This window comes from Fulmarus glacialis, unplaced genomic scaffold, assembly GCF_000690835.1.
Source record: "Fulmarus glacialis isolate BGI_N327 unplaced genomic scaffold, ASM69083v1 scaffold12811, whole genome shotgun sequence".
Classification (NCBI taxonomy): domain Eukaryota; kingdom Metazoa; phylum Chordata; class Aves; order Procellariiformes; family Procellariidae; genus Fulmarus; species Fulmarus glacialis.
Genome location: NW_009193503.1, coordinates 256,958 through 282,952, shown reverse-complemented (window position 1 = coordinate 282,952; position 25,995 = coordinate 256,958). Strand labels below are relative to the sequence as shown.

At 35.0% G+C, this 25,995-nt stretch overlaps 1 protein-coding gene across 1 annotated transcript in view; it reads left to right on the top strand.

Moving 5' to 3' along the window:
• DENND1A (DENN/MADD domain containing 1A) overlaps positions 1-25,995 on the top strand; it is a gene marked incomplete at its 5' end in the record, with an annotated part of 209,147 nt that overhangs the window by 5,812 nt on the left and 177,340 nt on the right. Inside the window, one exon of the mRNA XM_009587477.1 lies at positions 24,710-24,753. Within this exon, the coding sequence (XP_009585772.1) occupies positions 24,710-24,753 (44 nt within the window). The remainder of the gene's footprint in view (positions 1-24,709; positions 24,754-25,995) is intronic.

The window sequence follows — 25,995 nt, the reverse complement described above, 5'->3', positions numbered from 1 at the left end:
TATGGTGTGACAAATTTAGGATCTTGCTGGACCTCAGCCAAAGATCCTCTCTTGTTAGATGGGGCTGTGACGAGAATTGTAGTCTAACTGTCAAACTGTTCACGTAGAAAAAGAGAATTTGCTAGTCTAAAGTAACTGATCAAAATAGTCTCTAAAGTATGAACATTTGAAAGTAAATGCTCACAAGAGTAAGACACCCCCCCTACACCCCTATCTGGGAGGATGTAGCATGCTTTTGTATAGGGTTTTTGTGTTCTTGCCAAAGCAGACATTATAAAAGTATGTCAAATCTATAGCTTTACCATGTAGTGTGCCAAAAGGCCTTTCTCTCCAAGGACCTCATCTTTCATCTTTTTGTGAGTGTAGCATAAATTCTTGCTGTGTGTTCAAGGAAAAAGCTAAAATGGTTTAGTACAGCTAAAGGATTTCTTTCTTTTTTAAAAAAAAACCCATGGTAAGTTAGAAGCCTAACTGTGATAGCATGGACAAAGTGTAAGTGTGTTAGAGTTTAACAAATGTTCACTGGATTAGTAAAGGAAATGTAGTTTATACTACTTCTTTTATGACAGAATTTAAAAGGTCTTGATGTAAGACTTGCCATGTGCTTCTTTCTTTTCTGGAAAACACACCACTAAGTTGAAAAGGGAGGTGAATCTTAGAAGGAAACTATTAACTCTGAGGGAGTTTATCATTGTTTGAGAGAAAGGATGAAATTTGCATTTGAATTGGCTCTGAGAGTAGCATGTACTACTAATCTTGTTCTTACTAGAAGCTTGTGAGTAGTTTAAGTACTTCCTTCTTTACTTTTCATGTTCTAGCCTTGTGTTGTAATAGCTCTTTTCCTCCCTCCCCCCTTCCCAGTAGATCACAAATGTTATAACTTAAACTAATCGAAGTCCTTAACTCTACTGGGAGAAGTCATGATGTGCTTGGGCCCTAAAATTATTCTACAGTTGTCACTATGGTTTCCATGATAGGACTTTCACAGGTAGAGAGAACTAGCAGGTTTCTCTCTCTGCAAATTAGACATACTGCTACTCCTTATCATTATCTTTTTGTCATATGTTGTAATTTTAGATAATAGAGCAGATAATTATTTAGATAATACCTCCCATAGACATGAAGTATTTTCTTGAATGTAAGCAAAGTAAGAGCTGGTCACACAAAAGTTTGTAAACCTTACCTGTGTACCTCTCAGAGCTACCTTTATTTTTTTTAAGGTGAAAACATTTTGTTGGTTGAAGTTTGCCTGTTCTCTATTGAGAAATAGATAACATACTGTAGGTTTAGGAATAACAAAGGAAGTGCAAAATTCAGGTCTCTTTCTGTTAAATAAGGGCTTTCTGTTGAACATGTGCTGTAATTCAAGTATCACAAGCTTTCCTATCCCATCTTTACAGTATTATGTTGCTACACCTAACTTCCTAAAGCAGGATTGGAAAAGTAACCAAATCTAAGTAGATAGGTAGTATTTGGGAATTCTAATTCTCCTAAGCTGCTGCTTTGTTTTTCTGTTTCCATTTGATTGCTTTTCTTCTAAGTACAAACATGGTGGAAGAATTTCACAAAGAACTTACTAGGACCGCAGTGTCCAGATCAAATAAGTAGCACTGTCTGAACTGTTTTGTTTGAAGACAGTTCAGTTTGGCTTTTACAGTATAAATGAAATACATAACTCAATTTGAAGAGAAACTCTTTATGAAAAAATATTAGAATCTGTCATATTGCAAGTCATCATAAATTTTATCTAGCACATTTTTAGGTGTGTTCTTAGCTGATGATATGAGATTTAATAAAACCCAAAAATGTTAATATCAAGTATAAATGAATGTTCTTCCATTTCTGTAAGTTATTTTGTGGGAAGAGACCTGTTTGTCCTTTTTGCTTCATGCTTTAACTACTTCTGTCTACAGTCTTTTCTATTTCACAAGTATTTACTAGTCTGCACTATATTGCTCTGCTGGCACTGTTTAACTAGACAGAAAAATTCAGCACAGAAAGTCTCACTCACAAGACTTTAAACTCTTTTGTTGATTTATATTTTTTTAAAGGAGCTTGACATCTTCATCAAGTTCACAGTGGGCCTGCTTTGTTTGCTTTCTCTTGAATGCTTGATAAGATTTTTCTTCTATTGTTTTGTGCAGCAAGGACAGAACTTGCCATGGCTGAGGTGGTTTTTTTGTAAATCCACAATATGGTCATTGTCTGCTGCTGAATAATTGTGACTGCTTTTTGTACAACCAGAACTAAGGCTTTGGCTGTGAACAGATTCCTTCTTAGCGTGAAAAGAGACTAATCCATGTAAATACAGCCCCAAAATAAAGCTTTACAGAAAAAGGGAAAGGCTGCTAAGCAGGAGGGCAGAGGTCAGCAATTTAACCTTTAACCTAACAAATAAGAAGCATGAAAGTTCCCGAATTGGTTTACAAAGGCGAGCTCCTGTGATCTGTCAGTTTTTCTTTTCATGATAGAGTTGGGTGAGAAAACTGACTGACAGCTAGTGCCTTTTTAACTGCAGGTTGAAATTAACTGCTAAACTGAAACTTTTTTAGGGAGGTTTTTTTTAGTGATTTTAACAAATTATTTTCATTCACTAGCTGTACTTAGAGTTTTCCTAGAATTTATAGAGGAGTTTGAGTGGTTGTTCTTTTAAGAGCTCTTGAGAGACTCAATTTAGATACCAAATATTACTGAAACATTTAATATTTCAGCATTTGAAGCATTTAAGAATTTGATGAAGCACTTTTTGCAATTAACTGTTAATGTGCCCCTTCAAGAACAGGGCTGTTATTCCAGTAACTGCAAAGAGATTGTACTTTGAATAGAGTCAAAAAGCTGTTGTTAAAGGGGATGTGTGTGACTTTATTTAAGGGAGTAATTTTAACTTTAGTTCATTCTCAGTCACAAAATTTTCCAAGGTGGTTTGTTTTTGTTTGTCCTTATTTAATTACAACAGGTAATCTCATTAATGAGTGTTAACGTTTGCTTAAAGCTTAATGCATCTGCAATCAGCTGTTAATCTAGATATAGACATTTCTGTAAAGAACTTTTAATTAGAGTGTCATTCAGATGAAAAAGAAACAAAGAAGTAATGACTTTAAAGTAGACTCCCCGTAGATTAAGAATAGCGATTTTGGGGTTTTTTGCCTATTGTTGCAATCACCGTCCCAGAAATGACTGACGTTTGGTCCATCCACAGTGTACTAATGCTTCCTATGAGTGTCTTCAATAGAAATACTGGAGTTTAGAAATCATGTCCGTGTTTAGTCTGTTGACATGTAGGTAATTCTACCCAGAGCACTACTTTAAGTTTAATGTGCCAGCAAAGCAAATTTGGTAAAGCAAAAGGTGAACTAGATCTATTTTTATTATTGGTTCTTTTTGTTTGAGGTAGTTCCTTGCAAGAAGAGAATGTAAACTCTAATTCAAAAAGAGGCCTATCAGAGTGCCCGAGGCAGTATTGGTCTACTTCTCTTTGGTGTGATATTTTTTTTGTCATGAACAAAAAGAGACATTGTCAGGTTTTCTTGTGGTTTTTTGTTGGTTTTGTTTGGGGTTTTTTTTTGTTTGGTTTTTTTTTGGATTGAAATAGAGTTAGAAAGATGATTTGAGGTTAAATTATTATCAAATAAGTGTAAAATTAATTCAAGACTACTGTTTTACTTCAGCAATGGTTGTTAAAAAAAAAAACAACACAATGACAAAACAAAAACAAACCCCAAAACCCAAACCAAATACCAAACCCCACCTTTTGTGCTACCAGAGACAAAGCTGATCCTGCAGTATCCTACATAAAATGCTGCAGCATGCCGATTCACAGTGAAGGGTCAGCGTGTGGTACACTTCCCTGTAGCAGTGTTTGTGAATGACAGTGGTAAACCACATTTTAATCATAACGAGATGTATTATGTTCTGTTAATATCCTAATGTACTCATTATCTGTGAACAAGGTGTATCACCTGCTCTCCACCGGATTCCATCATTGGAGAGGGGAGAAGGAATGCTAAGGGAATGCTGCTGAATCCTGACTAAGGAGTTTTTTGACCTGCTGGGGCCACCAAGTTTTGGTAAACCATTTGTCAAAATTCCAGATGCTGATAGATTATTGGCTCTTAGGAAGATGATTTTTATGTCTTCTTTAGATGGAAACAGCTTTCAATATACTTTTTAATAGGACTTATTTTGTGGAAGAGTGTGGTAGAAACCAAGGAAGTTGAACTGCAGTATTAAGGATGATAACCTTGGATGGAGGGGTGGGAACAAACAACTGATGGTGATAATCTATTATCTGGAATGGGTTATAGTCTGGAGAGTTCATTTGTTTATACTTCCCTAGGGATTTGAAAAAAAACCCCCAAGCCTCAAAACCCCCAATATTTAAGTTGGTTGTGACTTTTCTGAACTCTTCCATGACCAGCTATGTGGAGAGTAATGTTTTCTGATTTGGTGAACTAACTGGTAAAAACAAATGATGCATACTATAGATAGTCAAATAATATAAGACTCTGTAGAAGTACCCTGTAGAACATCATAATCTGGGTGGAAAGTGCCACACTTAAAGATGAGGAGAAGGAGTGAAGGGTCCTATTTACTGTGCCACAAATCTGTGGCCTGCCCCAGACTTCATCAACTATTACAGCAAATATACCTAGGGAAGGAAAAAAAAAAAAAAAGAACTTTCAGTGAGTACTTTTAAAGCAGTATCTTGGATATTGTAGCCAAAAGAATTGCCACACTTAGAATTTGTGCTAGGATTTTAAATGGTGGTGAAGGGAATTACACTCACAACTCCCATTGCATTCTACTGGGATTAACTGAATCCCATTTTTAGTTCCTTTGAAGAGTCATTTACGTTGAAACTTCATAGTTATGAATATAAGTAGTGGTAACATTACCTTTTTTTGAACTGATTCTTACATTGTTTTACCTCTTAAGTAAATAATTACTCTTCATTTATGTCTAGTTGACCTGTAAGATACTTTTGGGATCCTTGAGGTCTTCTGTTCCAAAGATTCCAAAACCAGATCATTACTCTGTGGAAAAACACCCATCAAAAATAATTAATGCAGACTCAAATCAAATGCTAAAATGAAGACAAAATAGCTCATTAAGTATCACAGTATAGGTAGACAGCAGAATCAGGCTTCTGACTTTTCATATATGTAAGCTTCATATTTGACTTAATGTTATTTAAATCATGTGCTTTATCTTTTTGTGAATATGACACTGCGACAGTGTTTGGGAAAGATACCAGGATATGAGAAACAGCTCAGTCAGAACAGAAATTAGCTTATGCTGTCTCTTCAATAGGCAGTTGAAGAGATGGTAGAACAGAACTGGCCTGTGGTGTAGGGCAGGATCAACTTGTAATAAAATATGGCAGAGTAAAAAAACCCTCCCTTTCCTCCCCCCGCCCCTCCAAAAAAAAACAAACCAAAACACAAACCCCAAAACTTTCCTTTGCATTAAGTATGAGATTTTCTTCTAAAGTTGCTCTTCACTTGCACCTAAAGTAATATCTCATTTTATCAACATACTGAGTTGATCATTCACTCAGTTTAATTTGAAGAGGAGTTTATCAAACATGTTAAAAAGATTCAACAGTGTAAATAATTCTCTATTAAAGCTATAACCTACGTCTACAAATGCATTAAAATTCATACTTAAAATTACCACAGACTAATACATTGATCTCATCTCATCCCATTTTATCCAGAGGTGATATTTGCACATGGAAAAATGTTATAGATATGTTTATTTTGCTTCATGGTGATTAATGTCCTTCTACACTAAAGATGTTATGTTTGTTCTGTATATTTGTTGCTTTTACTTAATGGCTTAAATACCTTACTTGTGTTTGTGATAATCTATCATCTTCTTTTGTACACAGCAGTGTTAAAAATTGTTTTGATTATGGTTTGAGAAAATTTGCTTGTAAATTATTCACTAAAAATACATACCACTTCAGTGTGTCGTAGATTCCATCAGTACTATGTAATTAAATAGCTCTTAAAGATATTTTCTGCTGGAAAGAATTAGCATGTTAAAACAGAAGTACATAGCTTTGTGTGTACCTTGGCAGTATTCATAAACAAAAATAGATGTAGTGAGTAAATAGAATTATTTAACTTGTTCAATATTTTATTCTTTAATGAACTGTAGAGGTAAAAAGTAGCAGAATCTCACAATTTGCCATGTCTCTTGCATGGAGATTGCAAAAAGCATGCTTTGTTGCACTTAAAAATACCAAATGTGGTATCCAGTAATACAGTAATTACAGTGCTTTACATTTTGATGTATTTCTTAATGGCTTTGTTTTGCCCTGGATAAGGGATTAGGTCCTTCACTATATCATGAAGCAATTCTGCATCTAGACTAAATCCTTAGAATACAGTGGGTATCACATGGACAATTAAAATTGAGTATTCACATGTTTTTAAAATAGTCATACATCTCAATTTTGTTTATCTCAAAGTTTTAAAAACCTAATGACCTCATTGCAGCTTGACTATAATTACCATGTTTAAACTTCTATGCATTTTTTAGTTTAAACAGCCTTTGTGGTTTTTTTTTTTTTAACCAAAAGAAAATTAATGAGAAGAGACAAAGAGACATCAAAGAGGTTTTCCCTCTGATTGCAGTGTTAGAAGTTTTGCCTGAAAATAGGTTACATTTCTTCTGTTTTCAGCTGAATCCTCATTAACTTTACATTTTAATGATGTCCAGAGCAAATTATACGATTATGGTAGGTGCCTTAAAGGGAAGCTTAAAGGACACCTTTTTAATGTTTGTTTCTTTATTGGTGGCAGTATTTGCACCAGTATTATAAACAGTGTTAGAATACTAAAAGTAATCCCAAAACATACCAGAAATATCTTCCATTTTTGCCATATATGTAGTATAAGTATCTTTATTTAATATTTAACCCAAGTGGAGCATGTTAGGGGGATATCTTCATCTTTGTAGAAGAAAAATGTAAATCATGTCCTTTGAAAGAGTTTACAAATTACTTCTGCATCTTATAATCAGTTTAATTTATAATGATAAAATAAAATGGAGACAGATGATGTAACAAAGCCTTTGAATTGTTTTATTTTCTTGAACCTTAATGGAGAAGATGATTGAAATGTTAATAAAGTGATAGTTTGTATTTTTACAATGACATAAAACATTATTGGGGAAACTCGGTGGAATTTCAGTTTATTCCGTTTAGGAGAACTCTATTAGCAGCAGTTCTGTGTTCTAATGTACCTCTCCTACTAAAAATTGAGATTGCATAATTAACTTTTTAGATGAAGAACTTTGTTATATCAAATGCAGCAACGAGAACTTGTATTTGGTACACCTTAAACAAGGTTAACTGAAATTGGCAATAGCTTGAATGGCACTTGAACAGTTGAGAATCCAGGTAGCTCAAGATAATCTTATAAAACAAAAACATATCTTAAAAAATAAAATGAAATAAAAATTGTACCCACTCCCCAAAAAAGTATAGCCATTCTATATTAACATTTTTTTCTACTCCTTTTCTTCCCTCATACCTTTGTCCCACAGAAGGATATGTCATTTCCGACTGTAGCTCAATGAAAAGTTAGACCAAAAGGTCTTGTGAAAAGCGAGATCATCTGTTTCCCTGTCCTGACACTTGGCATCTGTGTTTTATGAATAGATCCTTTGATTTTCTTGTGCTGCACTCTAATCAATAAACTAAATTTTTAGGAGGTGGGATTATGGCAAGGGGGTGGGAAGAGGAAGAGGTAGGAGTGTCCCAAAGCTCAGCTACGAGGTAGGACTCAAAATCCAATTGACATGGTGAAATGTTATCATTTAAGATTGTAAAGGCTAGTATTCATGACTACGTTGCCATAATAGAAGTGAATTTCTAATTAATCTCTGATTATTCCTATAGATATGGCTCTGCTTGGCATATGATTTCACAAAGCTAATGTCCTGCATCTATATATTCAGTATTTCAGATCGGTATTTCTAAAAAATTTCTTTGCAATGGAAACAATCTTTAATACTTGTTTTTAATAAATTCAACCTCCTTATATGTTCCAGACTCTTAATTCCTGAATGACTGGCTATTTGCTGTAGTGTTATCCAAAGTTTGGTGTTGCTGTTCATCTGCAGGTCTGTGTTCTGTAGTTGTGTGGAACTGCGATTGCATATGGTCATCTGCTATGAGATGTTCTTGAGAGCTCAAATTTGTAATCATGACTATCAAAATAATCCTTTTTGTCTTGAGAATTCCACCTTAAGGGTGCTACAATTTTGTGATCGGTGCTTCCACTGAAATTTGTATAGTGTTTTAGTGTCTTGGCATATGTACACATAGCCCTTATGTAAATGAAATTTTCCCTTTTATTTTGAACTCAGATAAATACATTTTTGCTAAATAGTGCCTGGTTGACTTCTTCATTGTTGATTTAGACTACTGTGTCTTGATGGAAGCATTTGATATGTCCATCATTAATAAATAATTGAATAATGCAAGAGTCATTAGACAAAAAGAAAACTGAACTTAACCTTCCTGTTTCAGTATGATTCTTACATATTCTTTTTTTATGTTGATAAATCTTCTGTAGAAACTGTTCAGAAATCTAAATTGTCATGATAGTCTAGGAGTTACGGCAGACCCAAACTATGCATCCAGTTTGGTGTGCGTTAGGTGATCTCTTGTTAGAAAATGGGTTTAAGTCTTTCAAACATTTGGTGCTCTGTAAGCTTGAAAACAGCTTTTGAAAGTGGTGGTTTAAGTTCCCAGTTTAGCTTAAATCTCTTAGCTTTGATGCCTTCTAATGAAACTTTAGTTTGAAGATCGTATCACTAAAGAAGAAAAGCTGAGTGCAGTTTCCTGCCTCTTTTTCACCTTTATTTTGTAATTATCAGAGAATTTACAGTAACTTAGTCTTTAGTTGAGATGCATAATAAAAATACTGATTAATAAGCTCTAGCTGACAGAAAGATGTGTATGTTATTCTTATTTCCTTGGCATGCAGGATTTTGTGTAGAATCATATTAGCACTAAAAACCTGAAATGTTCTTCCTGGTAACTTACTCTGCAAGTATTTGCAGTGTGGCTATTTCCAGCCAGTTATGTGTTAATGATAGTGCAAGGTTGAAACATTCCAATCATTCATATGCCTGTCCTCCCTTTCTCGTATGTGTTTCTTTCCTCGGTGTTTTTGCCTTATTTCTTTTGCTTTGTTGTGGTCAATTCAGTCAGTATAATAGCAAAGACATTGGCTTTTTTTTTTTTTTTCTTCAATAAAGAGTTATGTTAGAGATATACTATAACAGAGATAAGAGCTATTTATGTCCTAAGCTATTGATTTTTAATTAACGTTGCCTCGGCTGATACATGTTGGCAGAATTGCTAACAGCTTGTGGCATTTTTTAATTCACATCTTCTTGTTTGGTATTTTGACAGTGTCATTCATATCTCATGAAAAAGTACCTCGTCAGGTTAAATGTATTAAAACACCAAGCAAAAAAAAAAAGAGAGAATGGAACATAGGGCTGCCTAGAAACCTTGATCCATTGCCAAAGTATTTAAACAATTTAGTGTTTTGGTTTTCTAGCTCCAAGCTGCTTCTCAAATCCCTTGCTAATTAATCCAGTTAATTCTTTGTAGACTAACTGTATGCAGGGCTTTTTCTTGCGCTTCTATTGCTGAGAACCGTTTTGTTTGAAGCAAACCTAAGCTCTGTTGTAAAGGTTGTAGTAATAAAGTGAGTACTTGCAGATATAAATACAGTGTTTGGAGCCTTTTTAAAAGGAGTTGTGTTTGTGTGTGTAACTTCTCATTTAATCTTTCATGTTTAAAAATTACACATATATGCATGTATAAAAAGATGGAGAGAACTTTGTCGTTAGTTTGATCATTTAAGAAAAGGCAGTAGAGCCTCTATGGAACAACTATGGCATGAAGTATTAGTGTTGTGATATTACAATTAGTGATATATGTTTATTTTTCAACAAGTAAATTACTGTAAATGCTGTTCATTTCTGTACTCCGAAGTGGATGATTTGATATAGGGCAAATAAGAGAGTTTAAAGGGAAGGAGAGTTTTTAGAAATGACCTATTGATACTTTAAATTCTCTTGATTAGAGTACAAAGGTGGTATGAATTCAGAACTGGAAAAAGCAGCTAGGGAGCAGAGAGCTTAGAAGCCCAATTAGACATGGTATGAGATAATGAGAAGAGCATACAGTCCTGAAGGTGTGCTTGTCTGTGATAAAAGCTGCTACAGCTCTTGAGCTTACTTCTGGTTTTTAAGATTTGTTGAAAACTGCTTCCCCTCATCATACTGCTTATCAGTGCTAAGCATATGACTGTGTGCAATAATGCAAGCGTAGCACTAGCTATCAGCAGTAGCACTGTGGGAAAAATGTCTCTCTGAATGTTCTAGTCCATCAGCTTTCTCAGTTATTTTGAGAAGTTGCTTCTGAGGACTTACTGTCTATAGGAGACAGCTTTCCATCCTACTCTGTGTAATACTAGATGTTCTTGCAAATCAGTGATGATGTGTAGATATTGGAGACTACATTTGTGCTGGCAGCTGGCCGTAACAAGTTACCATCCTCGTTTCCTTAGTCATCCTCAGTAGATTTGCATGTCAGCACAATGGGAGTCGATGACATCTGCACTTCAGCACCTTGTGGATCATCAACCTGTGGAGAAAAATTGTGCAAGTGGATTAAAGTTACATTTTTAGATTACCTTTGGAATTGGTAGTGAAGGAAAAAATTGTTTCCAGCAAATCTGCTGCTAAGGGTGGACAGATTGAAAAGAATTGGCAGAGCTCTTGAAAAAGTCTGAAAGTGTAGTTGGGAGTTTGTTGTGTAATAAAGCTGGGCAAGGAAAAGAGAAAGGAGATTAATGAAATTGCTAGTTTTATATACACCTGATTTCCAGGGCTGGCAATTAAACGAATATAACATGATTATGAAATGTTCTTGCTCAGAACTAGACTAGTCCACTATATCAGGATAGAGATATCCAGCTATCTTTTGATAGCTGGATATGTACTATCGTACATCTTGGAAAAATCAAATATCTTAAAATGTTCCCAGTGCATTTCTATTTTGCAGTTAAAAATCCTTTTGATACGCTTGCCTTTTCTGCAAGTAACAAAAATGTTCTGAAGTTTTTTAGTGAGATGATAGATTTCCTGTCTAGTTGCACTGAATATCAGCAAGCTCTTCTTTATATAGAACAAATCATTCTTCAGGCTGATAGTACTGCATTAAATGTGATAAACTTACTTCTTAGAGGCCTTCTTTTTATTATAGCATCACACATGGCATAAAGTGAGCTTTGTTAATAGTAACTGAAAGCATTGCAGATACGAAATAGGTCAATACTGCAAGTGTAAATATACCCACGATTCTCTTGCAGTGCTTGATGCTGTCCAGTTAATGAACTTTACTCCCAAAGAGAGAAGTCATTCTGAGTAGCTGAAGACTCAATGATTTTCTTTTTCTTTCATCTCGCGGTCATTAGCTAGATGAGGTGTATTTTTCCACGTTAGGACCTCTTTCTCCCTACCCCCACTAAGTTTTGAATATTGTTCAAGAAGTTCAACTTCTGTCATCAACACATCTGACTCCACAGAAACTTTTTGCAGGAGAGTATAGTGAATGCTTTTCCTGTTTTTACAAACTTTCCTCTCATTTAATGCTTCAGTTTGTAGGCTTTCACAAGACCTCAGTGATGCTGCAGCCTTAGTTGGGGCTCACTGTGACCAATTCTGATTTTTTTTTTTTTTAAACTTGCTTCCAGCTTACTAGTCCTTATGAATTTTTGTTACCATTTTTATAGAATGGATAGTGCTAATATGACTGATAAGTTGAGATGAGCATGTTATGCAGTTCAAGCTGAAACAAAAAGGTGAAATTAAGTACTGAAGGGTACAAGGCTAAGTTCTGAAGTACATCAACAAAATTATTATTGCTATCTTTTATATATGATCTTGCACACCTTAAAACTTAGGAGTGAGTTGGTGACCACTGAAACTATTGGTCAGTGCATCTAAGGATGCCATACATTGTTGTAGCAACCACAGCCGTAGTATTACTGTTCATAATAAAGTCTCACCAAAAATGATAGCTGCGTTTGGCTGTCCTGTATTGATAATGAAACATATGTGAATCAGATTCATTGTATAATAGATAGGATATGTTTTACTATACATTCCAAAAAGTAAGTTAACATCTCCACTAAAGAAACCCATAGAATTAAGAATGGGATTTTCAGTTTCCTGTGTCACAATTTCATCTTCGATAGAATCTGTTTTTTCTGTTTCAATGCCATTTGAATAACTAAAGCATCCTGAAATAAGCAGAGATGCAATAATAGAAATTTTGAAGCCATCAAAACCCAAAATTATTCTGAAGAGCTTGTTTTCTTTAAAATCTTGTATTGCTATGCAGGGAGATTCCCATAAGAGATTTTATTTGTGCAGATCAATAACACAGAGCAGTGTCACTGGGAGCTGGTAGTACTCTACTGAAGTAACACATGATAACTTTGAAACTGAAAACAGTTTGAGACTATCAATATTGAAAGTATGAAAGTAAGGTCAGAGTTTTAAACATTATAAAGTTACATAGCTTAAGGCTTAGAAATCAGTATTCACTGTTGCATAGTTAACAAAGAAGGTATTCTCTGTGTAGTTTAGGCAATTATACAATTGCTGAAGAGTAGGGTTGGTTTTTGTTTTTTTTTTTTCTTTTTTAGTACAACACTTCAAGAACTTACGGTTGGCTAGAACACTTTTGCTCCAAGTGCTTTTTGAGTTAGTTCAGATTAAACCTGAAATGTGACGGTCCATGTAACAATGAGTATATTTCTGCAGTACTTGTATGTATTTGCCTAATAATATGTCAAGAGAGTAAATAGTAGCAGTAGAAGGTGGAACATGTTACCTTATAAAAGAGTCTAATCTGATGCATAACTTTTCCAATATCCTTTTACTTATCATTTATCAGATCTTGACTCTGACACATACATTTTCTTCAGTCCATTGCTTCTCGATCTGCTTCTATTACAACTTAATGCTGTGGAAGGGAAGAGCCGAATTCATTATGGTTGGTGAATTTTGGAAAGAGATTAAAAAAAAAGTTAGACGACTGTAAAGTGTGCTGTAATGCATGGAAAATATAGGTTATTAGCAAATTAAAACGGCCATAATATCATCAAAACTAAACCCAAAAATGGCGAAAATAAAGCTGTTTGGAAAATGTTTATAAAACTCAAAGTATTTTCTAGTAATGAAAAGCCTGGCGGTATGTTGGAAAATACTATTTGTTTTCATTAGCAATTCCTTTAGGTTTCGTAATGTAGTTGATTGATTGCCATGGCCACGTTGTGGTTTTACATGAGTTCCTTGTAATATAGTATTTCTAAAAAGCAATATGACATTAAAATGTTATTTCTGGCTTTCTTCAAAACAACAAACAAAAATTATCTGGTTGACATAGGAAAGTAGAAAATATGACATTATGTAAAAATTTCTCTTAAAATTAATTGAATAAGGGTTTTTTTGAATGAAGGTGCTTATTAATATGCCAATGTTAGGAATGAATTAAGTTGTCTATAAACTCTCACTTTATCAAACGTAAATCTTATTTTTGCTGTAAAAAGCTAGCTTAAAGAAATTGTTTTGGGTTACATATGCTTGAACCTTCAGCAGAAGCAGTAATCTTGGGAAAGCAGATAAGCATACATAAGCAATTCGAAATACATGTCTTGAAAATATTAAAGAGGGTGACTGTTTCTTGTAAAAATGTCGAAACTCTAGTTGCTTTGGTCTTATTTTGCGTAACTTGAGAATTTGCGTTCTGGAAATATAAGTTAAATTGGCAGATTTACACAATCACTGCTTGTGTCTGGTGTTGTTAAACTCTAGATGATGCACTAACTCTGGATTAATTTTTGCTGCTGCTAGCTATATGTGATGAAGGTCTGTTTATTTTTCTTCCTTTATTGCTTCTGAGACCTAAGAAAAATCTTATCTTGTAAATCCTACCCTGTGTGGTATTGGCACTTCCAGATTGTCACATTTAAATCATAGCATGAAATATTAGTTAACTGTTTCTTTCATATTTTCAGGACAAGGAGGGCTTGCCAGCTGCTGTTGAAGTGAAGAGGCTGTCACCAGGCAATTCTGCTGTCTCGGAATATAAATACAAAGAGGCAGGAGAGAAAGAAATTCAGTATTCATGGCCTGAGCACTTGAAACATATCTCTATTAAATTTATGGAGTGGTGAAAAGGTTACAAGAAAAAAATATACTGATCAAACACAAATAAGTTTTAAAAATTATTAAAAACAAAAACTTACTTAATGTAGGTGTTCCTATTCAACTTCTACATTTAAACTCTTTTGTGTAATTATTACGGGCAGCCTGTAAAATGTTTCAAAACGCTTCGTATTTAATTTTGTAAGCCAGGCTTTGTGGATTTCTTGAACATTGAAGTAGGATGTTACTTAATTGTATTTTTTGCAAGTTTTAGCTGCTGTATAATTTGCTGACTGAAATTACAGGGGAAAAAAAGAATTAAAACCATAATCCATTCAAAATTTGCTCCTTGCAGGCCTCCTGGAGTTTGGCTTAGATTTCCAGTAATACTAAATTTCTGGGTTGGTTGAAGAACAGATGGTTATGAAGAGAAATATCCCCTTAAGTGCATAGTAAAGCAAACTCAAAAGATTCATCAACCGTGCTTTAATGTGGACTTGAGGTATCACCAAAGTAATTAACCATTGCATATAAAAGATCTAAAGACCTCAAATGAAGATGGGAGAAACATGTAACAAACAAGACTTGAAATAAGTACTTTTTTGTCTTCTGTTTTTGATCTCTGTTATTTTAGCTTTAACTCTTTCCTATGCATCCCCTTTTTATAGTTCTGGCTTTAGTTATATCAGTATCATCAGTTTAAAAATTAATCTGGACTGAAAGTTTTCTGCTCTTCTTTGGAAAGAAATAATTCTGAGTTTTCTGATCACTGAAGACATTTTATGCTTTCTAACGTCTCCTTATTCTTACAATTTAGAATGTTAGTAGAAGGGAAATTAATCTGTAGCGTTATGCAACTGATTTTTTTAAACTGATTTCTTGGTATGGATGAAACAGAAGGAGTTAATGATTTAATATAGAGGTAATTCCCCAACCATATTTCGTATATTGAAAAGTCTGTGCTTGCAAAACAACTATTTTAAAAGAATTGGTAAAGTTTGGATTAAACCTGGCACCATTCCACATAAGAATCCAAGAGAGTAAATAGTAGCAGTTGAAGGTGGAACATGTTACCTTATAAAAGAGTCTAATCTGATGCATAACTTTTCCAATATCCTTTTACTTACCATTTATCAGATCTTGACTCTGACACATACATTTTCTTCAGTCCATTGCTTCTCGATCTGCTTCTATTACAACTTAATGCTGTGGAAGGGAAGAGCTGATCTTGTTCCTTGGGAGATGACTGACTTTATACTACAGAAGAGATTTGACATAAAATATAAACTGAACTGACTCTTCAGTTTTTGTGATTATGTTTGCGTTAACATTTAGATCAGAGCTAACTTCAGTGTTGGATTTTTTGTTTGTTTTGTTTGTTTTGGTTTTGTTTTGTTTGGTTGGTTTTTTTAAGTTCTCTAGCATCTGTTTATTTCATGATCCTTTAGCTCTTCAAATGGTATTGAAACAAAAGAACAGATTCTTTCAAAGTTGTGTGAGGAGGAAACTAGAAGTACCATTCTTAACTCTACTACTTTTCTGTAGTGGAATGTCCGCGTGATGCTAAATGCCTTTTGAGTGGCAAGCTGGACAGGTCAACAACTTGACATGACACCAAATAACTGATTAGGACTTGCTAAGATGAAACTAATGCAGCTGCCTCTTTCTGTAAAAGACAATGAATGTTTTTCCTGTCTTCTTATTCAAGAAGTGAGTGTTGTTTCTATTTTGCGCTTACTGTACTTTAGTTTTTTTGACAGAATTGTAAAATGAATTTAACCAAGACCCCTTTAGATGGAAAATTGATTTGGATGCTAGAAGCAGTGAAAGTCTCATTAAGGTTTACTCTGAATGGGTCATAAAGCCTGCTGATGGGCTAATGCATGCAGTGGAAGACTGATGTGAGGAGATCAGTTAGGAACCCAGCCACCTCAGGTGTGCTGAAACTGTAAGGGCAGCTTTGACAACTTTTGCCAATTCTTGTATTCTTAGGGCTATTACCTCTCCATATCATGCAGAATCATTTGAATTTTAAAGATAATTCTCTTTATTCTGGAGAACTGTATATAGCCTTAAATAAAAAACCATGAGGAAGTTGTAGCTTAACCTGCTTTATTTTGGAAGGATTTTTTTTAAAAAATATATGAGATATTGCTGAACACTGCCTAGGAAAGTTTTGCTCCTCACTGGCCCTCTGGCTCTTGATGGGTTAATAATATAAAACAATTATGGGAATCATAGTAATTTGCTTAATCTGTTCTGGTTTTCTCTCTTCCTTCCTGTTTCCTATGATGTATATTTTATGTTGCCTTTGCTCTCAGTCTTTCCTGCTTTTGGATCATTTTACTGAACTCTGAACAGCATTTCGTGTGTGAGTTGCAAACCTTATATTCTGTTTCTAGGTTAAACTGTTGTGAAAAGCATTTTCGTGTTACCAGTGAGGTTTTTGGCACTTGCAAACGTTCTGTTAAGAGAGAGAGGCAAACTTGCAAGTCTGTTTTTTATGGCGTCAATGTCAATGGACTCATTTGAACAGCGGCTGATATATATAGTACTTGCTGATTCACTCAACTTCAACTGCTGATTCACAAAAACTTCAGTAACTGAGAATGATAGGTCAGTGTCCACTTATTTATGCCTAACTTGTCACAAAGATGTGGACTATATCCTAGAAATGGAATATTTGTTTGAAATGTGATCTGCTAGGTGAATAGTTTCATTGCATACTATTCTGAAGTGGGTTGTATTTTTGAATATTGAACCTGCTATGTATGCTTGCTATGCATATTGATATTTTGGGGTAACTTCAATTGCACGCATTGTGGTGCTGGCAGGGTTGTTTTTTGTGTGTATTTTGGTTGATTTTTTTTTAATATAGTTTGTAAGACATTCTTACAGAATTTTCTTTTACATCTTGGTTGTTTTCTGTCTTGTACAATTTTAGAATAAGGAGTACTTCAAGAAGAAAAGATTGAAGTCTTAAAGCTTCACATCCAGAAAAACATAATTTTTATTCCATGCGTATTTTCTGCCAGAACTTGTTCTGAAGTTTTCTTGTCTGTCTTCTTGTGTGTGTAGGTTTTTTCTCTCCCACATTTTCTCCACCGCCCCCCACCCCCCTGCCTTTTTCCCTCCTCCCCCTCTTCCCCCACTCTGAGATGTTATCTGCATGCTAAGTCTGCAGCAGTTTAGGGGCAAGCAGAAGTGTTCGGCTGTACTGAATACAGGACATCAAGGAGTCTGCAGAGGTTTGGAAAGAAGTTTACATTACTTTTTAGTTGCGCTACAGAAGTACTATAATGTGTAGTGGGTGTTGAAATTGAAGTTGCTCTGAATGGAATTCCATGTTATTTTGGAGGGATTGCAGCTATAAAGATCTTAAAGAAATGAATGAGTTAAATCATTTAGTTAGGGAGGAAAAATGAAGTAATTTTCACTGTATTTTTCAATTTGGGATTAGTATATCTGAATGATTGGTAGCCAGTATGGATTAAATTGGCTGACTTTTATCAGAAGAAACAGGTTAGTATGTATTGGTTTTGTGTGGTTAACTGTGGGAAGTATTTTGTTATAATTTTTTGAAGAACTTCCCTGGTTTTGTAATTTCTGTACACTTCAAATACAGACCAGTTTGAGTTGCGCTATTTTTAGAAGTAATTAAGTATGCCTCTTTTAGAAGCAAAACTCTTCACTTCATGATGTAAGAAAAGTTGAGAGTAAAAGAGCAGCATAGTTACACTAATATGACATTGTAGCATGTTCCCATCCTGTCATCTGGAAAATTAAATCAGGTTACAGCATGGATTAACATCTAGACTTGTGAGGAGGGAAAGGTAGTGTCTTAAATGCCATGAAATTGAACAATGGGATTATATACTTCACAGCTAATTTCAATATTTTTCTGTATTGGCTTTTTGTTGAACAAGATTCCGTAGGAAGAGGCAGTAATAGGTTTTAGAACTTGGAAACATTCATGTATTTACCAAAATACTAACAATAACAGCTTGAATATGGTTGAGTAATCCATACAATGCTCTACATAATGTGCATAGGTGTGAGGTAGAATCTGTACTACTAGAGGGAAAAACTAAATGTGTTAGCAGTGAAAACTGTATTCACCTAGTGTGGAATCAATGGTTTGTGCTATCCATTTGTTGATACTCTATAAATGCATGGCAAGGAATCAAAAAGCTGCTGCGACAGTGCAGAAAAGTTTTACTCTTCTATCACTGAGAAATAGCATTGTCTTTTCTTACCCCTTTTCAAAATAAAAAAATAAGTTCAGTTACAAAAATTTCACATACTCATATGAGAATTGATTAAGTAGTTTCCCTCAAAAGCGCCTCTTAAAATAGTTGCAAAGGAAACTGCTTCAAAAATAACCATGTGATCTATTTCGTATGTGTTTTTCCTAACTGGTCCTAGAACAGGGTGTCCGTTGTGAGTAATAAGGGCTAGTGGATCTCTGGGTTTTTGGCCAACCTAGATTTTATGGGCAGCAGCTGCTTTGTATGGAGCTGTATCCTCTGGGAAGAGGGCTTACAATGATGTGCATCAGGTTGGTAAGTGAACCCACTCTGACTTCAGTGAAGTCACTCATGAATCTTAGGAAATTCGTATGAAATGCCATCGGTTTAAAAGCTTTTTAAACCTGAATGTGAACATTAGGAATAAAATTGACTTTTTCTTTTAATGTAAATGTGTGACATGTGTGTATTTCATTCCACTTGCACCCATGCAAGAATGGGAGATTGCAGATAAGATGGTGTATTTTAGCTTCATTTTGGAATGGTGTTGTTTGTATACTTTATGCTTTACACTTCTAACTTACAATTTCTGGTGCTATATTCCAGCATGCTGTTAATACTAATAATCAGCTATTTTCCAGAGAAGTTTGTCAGCACTTGCTTTAGGCAGAAACTGTGTGGATCTTGTCATCTTTTGTGAGCTGAAACTACAAAGTCAGATGTAATGAAAGATAAACAGGAGATATTAAGTTACCATCAACATACAAGTTCAGCCTGTAGCACAACTTAAGTTCATGTTTTGGGGTTTGGGAAAAGTTTAGTTTGAGAAGCAGCTCCATAATTCATGTGACTCTTTTTCTTTCTGTTGTTAACTTTCACTTTGTCTGTTCATTGTTTTGCAATGTCTCCTTTTGCTGACCTCAGCTGAGCTTTTAATGCTTTATAACTTTATAGATGACTGGTGCACTGGAAATCTTCAAGTTCTGTACTTCGCTGTAACTACGTAAGAGGTTGGTTAGGATTTCAGTCTGTCTCTTCCCTTGTTCTGATGGCAGCAAATAGATTCCACTCTCCTGAACTTGAAAAAAGTATTTTACGTGTGTTTACTTTGCCTATGGAGTATTAAAGTAGAAAAATATTTAAGCATCATTTCATTAGAAAGCCTGTTAAGTACCTAGAATAAGAGCGTTCACTGTGTTTTGAGTTGCAAAGGCTTTTCTTACTGTCTGGAGATACAATGGAGCAACATCTAATTCTGTTTGGATGCAGTTGTGCAAAACAAATTACCGTTAGTAAAAGTGTTTGAAGTTTTTAAGTTACTTCAGTTTTATAGATACAGTTGACAGTCAGTTATATTCACGTCTTTACCAAGTATTTCACATGTGTACTGAAGCGTATTTTACTGATACTGGTGGTGCTGATTAAAGCTGAATCCTGAATGCTTGTTTGAGCTTCTGTATTCCTGCATTTGTATGACCATTTTCCCCTGTTCAGAATAATTTAGATATTGTGTCCAGGTCAGGCCACGTGTAAATGCAGAAGGCTGGCCTCCACCTTCTCTTGAGAAAATGCAGTGAGGATGGATTATCTTTTGCTGCTGCGGTTTGCATACCACAAGAGGCAGGAAAGCCACATTTTAAAAACCAGGAATGCCACATTTTAAGAACCCTTCCTATAGGTCATCCAGCCTAGTAACTCATAAACTGTGAGTAAATATTTAGAATATCTGTTTCGTATTTTGCATCATCAGTGAGCTTGGTAACAGGAGAAAATTGAAAGAAAAGAAGGGAAAAAAAAAAAAAAAAAAGAAAAGATGACCCAAACCCCTACAAACCCACAGGTAATAGATCTTATTGAAATGGGCCTTTTAAGCAACTCAGTAACACAAAATGGGGAGTTTCTAAACTTTTCCACATAATAGCTTATTGACTGTAATATAATTTTTACTTTGCTATTTCATAGTCTTTTCTATATCTCTTAACTAGTACCATTCCACTTTTACTTGTCTATTGATCTGTATCCTAAAGGATAAATTATTTCTACCTCTTTAAAAAATTAGACAGTAAAATGCACACACTGCAAGGCTCAGTAAGAAGACAGGAGGAAATTTGTTGGATGCTTGCTGTGCTGTGGAGACTTCAAGCAACTGAAGTAGTTATAGTTGTTTTCAAGACTAAGCAACTGAGAACATCTGAATCCAGGCTTTGGTGAACTGAATCCTCACGTAGATAGTACTATTTCACTCACCAGATTAAACATTACCACACCGTAGTTTAGAAGAAGATGCGACTGCGATTAGAGTCCCTACCTGAGTCAGGTTCAAGGTGAACACATTCTCAAAGCACACAGTCTACAATTATATTTTCATCCAAAAAATTGATCTCACAGTGCTATGATACATTCATAAGCTAAGTTGTCTTTACGATAAATAAAAACTTCCTATGTCAATCAACTGTTTACATTAGAAGAAATTTAATTTCATCCACAATGCATGAAATGCATGAAATTAACTTAATTTCTCATCCACCAATTTCAATGGAAGTAACAGTAATATGTACTTAGCTGAATGAGCAAAGCACCTTGTGGAATTGCACTGCGTGTCACATGCCTGTTAAGACAGTGGGATATATAGTTTGTATACAGTCTGCTTTTGATGACACATCTCGTAACAGAATCGGAATGGCTAATCCATATAACCTGGAACCCTACAGTTAAGAAAACCACCTTTAAATTACGCCTGGCAGCCACACACTTGTTTTTACAAGTACTTTATATTTAACATTGCGTCAGCTCCATCACTTCAGCTTTTAAATGGTCTGGGAATATTTACTAAACTTTCAGTATCTTTATTTGGAAAACACTATACAATGGAAAAAGAAACTACATCACATCTTATAAAGGTGATCTGATTTTTGGTGCATTGTAAAGCTCTTAATAACCCATGGTCTAATTTTTAACTAGTGCGTGTCACCCCTAAAGAACAAATATTCAGAAATGCATAATTTCTGAAATAATTAAGGAAAATAATTTTGTAGTAGATCAGTTAAACATTTCAGTAACTTTGAAAATTGAAATATCCTTCATTACTGGCTATTGATACCAAAGGATATTAAAGAAATGTTGGAGATATGCATTCTGATTAGTGATGGTAGAGGGGGAAGTTATTGTTTGTAACTTTGTATTGGTAATCACCATAACTGCATTTTAATTTTGTACCGCACTCTACATCATGTGAATGGGTAAACATTGAAAATTTTGCCAAATCCTGGTCAGTGTATAGTCTAGTCAACTGATGTACAAAATGTAGTGGTCCTTATAAGAGATGAGGACAATGGAAAACTTCTGGTTTATTGTAAGTTGATTTATTGTAAGGGTGGTGAGGCATGGGAACAGGTTGCCCAAAGAAGTTGTGGATGCCCCATCCCTGGAAGTGTTCAAGGCCAGGTTGGATGGGGCTTTGAGCAACCCGGTCTAGTGGAAGGTGTCCCTGCCCATGGCAGGGGGGTTGGCACTAGATGATCTTCAAAGTCCCTTCCAACCCAAACCATTCTATGATTCTATGATTTTGACTTGCCTGTGCTAGGGACATGTATGGAACAGGGAGGTTTTTTCTGTTTATTTTATGCTGTGTTTTCTGTGGCTGCTGCTCCACCTTATTTCTTGATGGCACATAAATTTTTGAGAGGCAAGAAAAAAAAAATCCCAATTTTCTGTAAGAATGAACATATTTAAATAAAAACTCTGAATGAAAATTGATGTATATAGACAAAGCTAAAATTAAACCCAAAATTGCCTAACAACAAATTCTTGGCTGTGATTTTTAAGTTATTATTTAAGTTGTGTTTTGTTTCATTTTAATGAGAAAGGTTTGTAAGGTGGCCTCTGAGACAATAAAAGCACCAGCATATATTTGTTTGCCCATGATAACTTTCAGCTACCAGTGCCTATGAGTGAATCTTAGTATCTTGCGAAGTGGTGCACAATGCACCTCTGTCTCCTGGACGGTGATCTTGCTAGGAGCTTTCAGGGTTTGCATAAATGCTGACAAGCAGGTTCCTATAGGCCTTCCTCCATCGGCTATAGGAGGAGGAGCCTTTCCTCCCAGTGGGCTCCTGAAACACAGAAAGGCTTTCAAGATGCTAAGAAAACAGGAAAAATACATGCTTACACACACACACAATTACTTTGTGTGACTAATCTCTTTTGTTGTATTTTTAAAGAATGGAAAATGTGGATTACGAACTATGGAGGAATGTGTTTAGAGCAAACACAGTATGGATTTATGTCCCAAGTTAATTCCTCTTTTCCTTAAAAGAATGGTAAATGATAAAATGCTGTGTGTGTCAGTATGTGTATATATATTTATATTAAGTTTGAGAGCAACTGGTGAATAGAAGTGGTTTTGGGGGGAATGTCAATATCATGTTCCAGGCACCATTACAGATTTCTTAAGCAATATTATGTACTTGGATTTACAAATTTTATTTCTTTCATTGATTTGTCTTTTCTGTGAAATCTGGAAAGTTTAGCCTCAAATAGTTAATTTTAAAAATATTTAAGAATATGCATCATAATAGATGTTGCATAGTTTCATCTTACTACTGATACTGAGCTTGCTTTGGTGAAATATGAAACTGTATTGTCCTGTTAATTGTTACTTGTGTATAAAGGACTGTTCAGGCCAGTTCAGCTGTTCACATTTGTTTGCATGTTTGGACACAGCTAAGTACACTTACCCGCATATGGATTTAGGAATTTTCAAACTAAGGCTAATGTGATCCCTTGCTTTCTATTTCTACTTTGTTGTGTTAATGTAGAAGGATTTGCTCATATGCATATGTGAAGTTTGATATATTGTATATGTAATTGTATGTGTGTAATGGTGAAATGTTAAAACTAAGCATCTGATTGTCTGGAAAAAGTTAAGCAAGAAGGTTTATTAATGTACAGTCTTGCTGTTCTTCTAATGTAAAAAAGAATACACCTTAATAAAAAGTTTGCATCTGCTAGCAATTGAATCACCAATCAACTGATTTATTACTAAACAGTGTATGGTGCACGTGTCATAAAAATGACTCTTCCGCTCAAGCCTCAGCTACAATGCAGTGTAGCAATAATTGAGCAGTAGGTTGTGTATGCCACGTCACTCCCTACATAATGATGAAAATTTATGGAAAGTGTATAGAGAGTCAAGAAACTGGTAACAATGTATCCAGTGAGCAAAGCCTCATACAACCAAACCCATCTGATTGCACAAAAGAAACTCTGTAGTAGAGTTGATTTTTTTCTGCGCCTACACTTTATTCTGAACTCTTATGTGATTGTTGTATGGTTTGTTTTTTGGTTTTTGTAATTAAAAAAAATTCTTTGTAGAATGGAATCTGGTATTCTCAGCCATATTCCTTTGAAAAATGGATGGCTTTGAAGAGTTCTGTTTTAAATAAGTTGTCATATAAATAATTTCAATCATGATATTTTGTTGTTTTATGAACATCTCTAATTAAATTCAGGGAATACTACCATATTATTTATTCTGACAATCCAAAGGACGTTGCATCACTCTTGAATGCTTGCTAATCTGAAGCATTAGAGGTTTCAGGGCTACATTAATTACCTCTTTCAAATTCCAGATAAATATTTTTTGTTTTCTAGGGAGTATACCTTAACATTAGTGTAAAGTAATTTTGAGAGATTTATAATCTGGTATCACTGAAAACGTCTGTAGAGGTTAATCGACGCAGTGTCTGTAGCTGGCAAAACTAGTTATCTGATTACAGAGAAAATCTAACTGCATTTGGTAACCGTTTTCTGGTGACAAGCCTAGTTGGCAAATTGCAGCCAGAAAGATACTGTGCAACGTAACAGCCTAAAGTTCAGTGTAACACCAGGACATCCCTTATAAAATAATGTATATATAAATATCTACTTACATATAGATGTGTGTGTATATGCATGTGTATGTACACACAGATATTTATGGTTTCATGTGTGTTGCGTGTGTATGTTTTATATACAATTTTTTTCTTTCTGGAGGAGGGTAAAGGGAGAGCCTTGAAAAGTCCTTCCCTGCTCTTATCAACATAGCAGCCTCAGCTGCCCTCCTTGGATCCCCTGCCAGGGTTGCTATCATCTTCTGATCAAATATTAATGTGTGATTCTCTGCTTGCTCACTAATCCAAAGCCAATTAATATTATCTGTCAATTATTTACAGATCCTGAGGTGCGGAGGCAATTCCCAGAGGACTACAGTGACCAGGTTTGGAATGCGTAATTAATTTTTTACATGACAAAATTTATTTCAGGGTTGTTCAACATATTATTGCTGCTCTTTTTACTGAAAGAGATAAATTCATTCTTTGAAAGAAAAAGAAGCTGTAATTAGGAGCAGAAGGATAAAAACATTTTAACATTTAAAGCAGAAAACGGAAGAATTTTCGATCTCATAAGATTGTTTTGCAATCTGGTTTTTACAAGCGAACATGAGAGCGGGAAGGAAAATTGATTAATAAATTTCACTTTTTGCCTTTAGGTGCCACAGCTTGCAGTTCATTTGGCAGTCCTCACTTCATTGTCTGAAAGGTTTATAGCTATATTTAACTGGGCACCTGGCACTACAGTACATTTTTAAAATTCTTGCCTGATCATGCAGTCTCTAGTCTGTTTCAAAAAGATGGTGTAAAAATACGAATGTGCAGGTAGAACACACAGGTATTTATCATTTAGTTTATACACAGATTGAATCTGGAATTTTTCACAGGATCTCTAGCTGACTTTGAAATTAACAGCTTCAAGTTACCTTGTGTTTTACTATGTCTCATTAGAAGTGGATTGGAGCAGGGGTCAAAGGTTAGGGAGAGGGGATTATTACTGTGGTGTCTATAAGTACTACTGGAGTTAATGCACTGTTATTGTTTGTCAGCGTTGAGGGTGACTTGCTGCATCTGGCTTGTGAGTGCAAGCTGATTTCTTGCACCTTTATTTCTGGGAAGTGCTGAAGTTATGGCATTGTATAACTATTTAATATAACAATAAATTTTGCCTCAGTGAGTCTGTGATACTGAGTTAGGGTCAGCAGAGCTATTTTATTTCAGATCCTTTCCCTCTAATTACATTTTCATGCAATATGAAATTTTGTGGCATTTAGACTAATGCATTTTACAAATTGTTAGATGTGATAGCTCATCAGGGCCAGAACAAATGTTTGATATTTGGCTGTAATTACTCTATGCAATGGGATCTTGACCAGGGCTTCTGGGTGCTTTTGAGGTAGCAGTAATAATATTTTTTTTTCAAAGCAGCTATTCAACCTGACTGCTTTTCACTGTAGTTTATTATTAGGGCTTCCTTTACACATGAAGTATAGCATGGAACTAAACTTTTTGGGGGACTACATCCTTATTGCCACTGTCAGTCTGTAATTTGTGAATAAATAGATCCCTAAGTTTGTATTTACAGGATAAACTAACTACTTTTCAGCACATTATAGCGTATCAGGTTA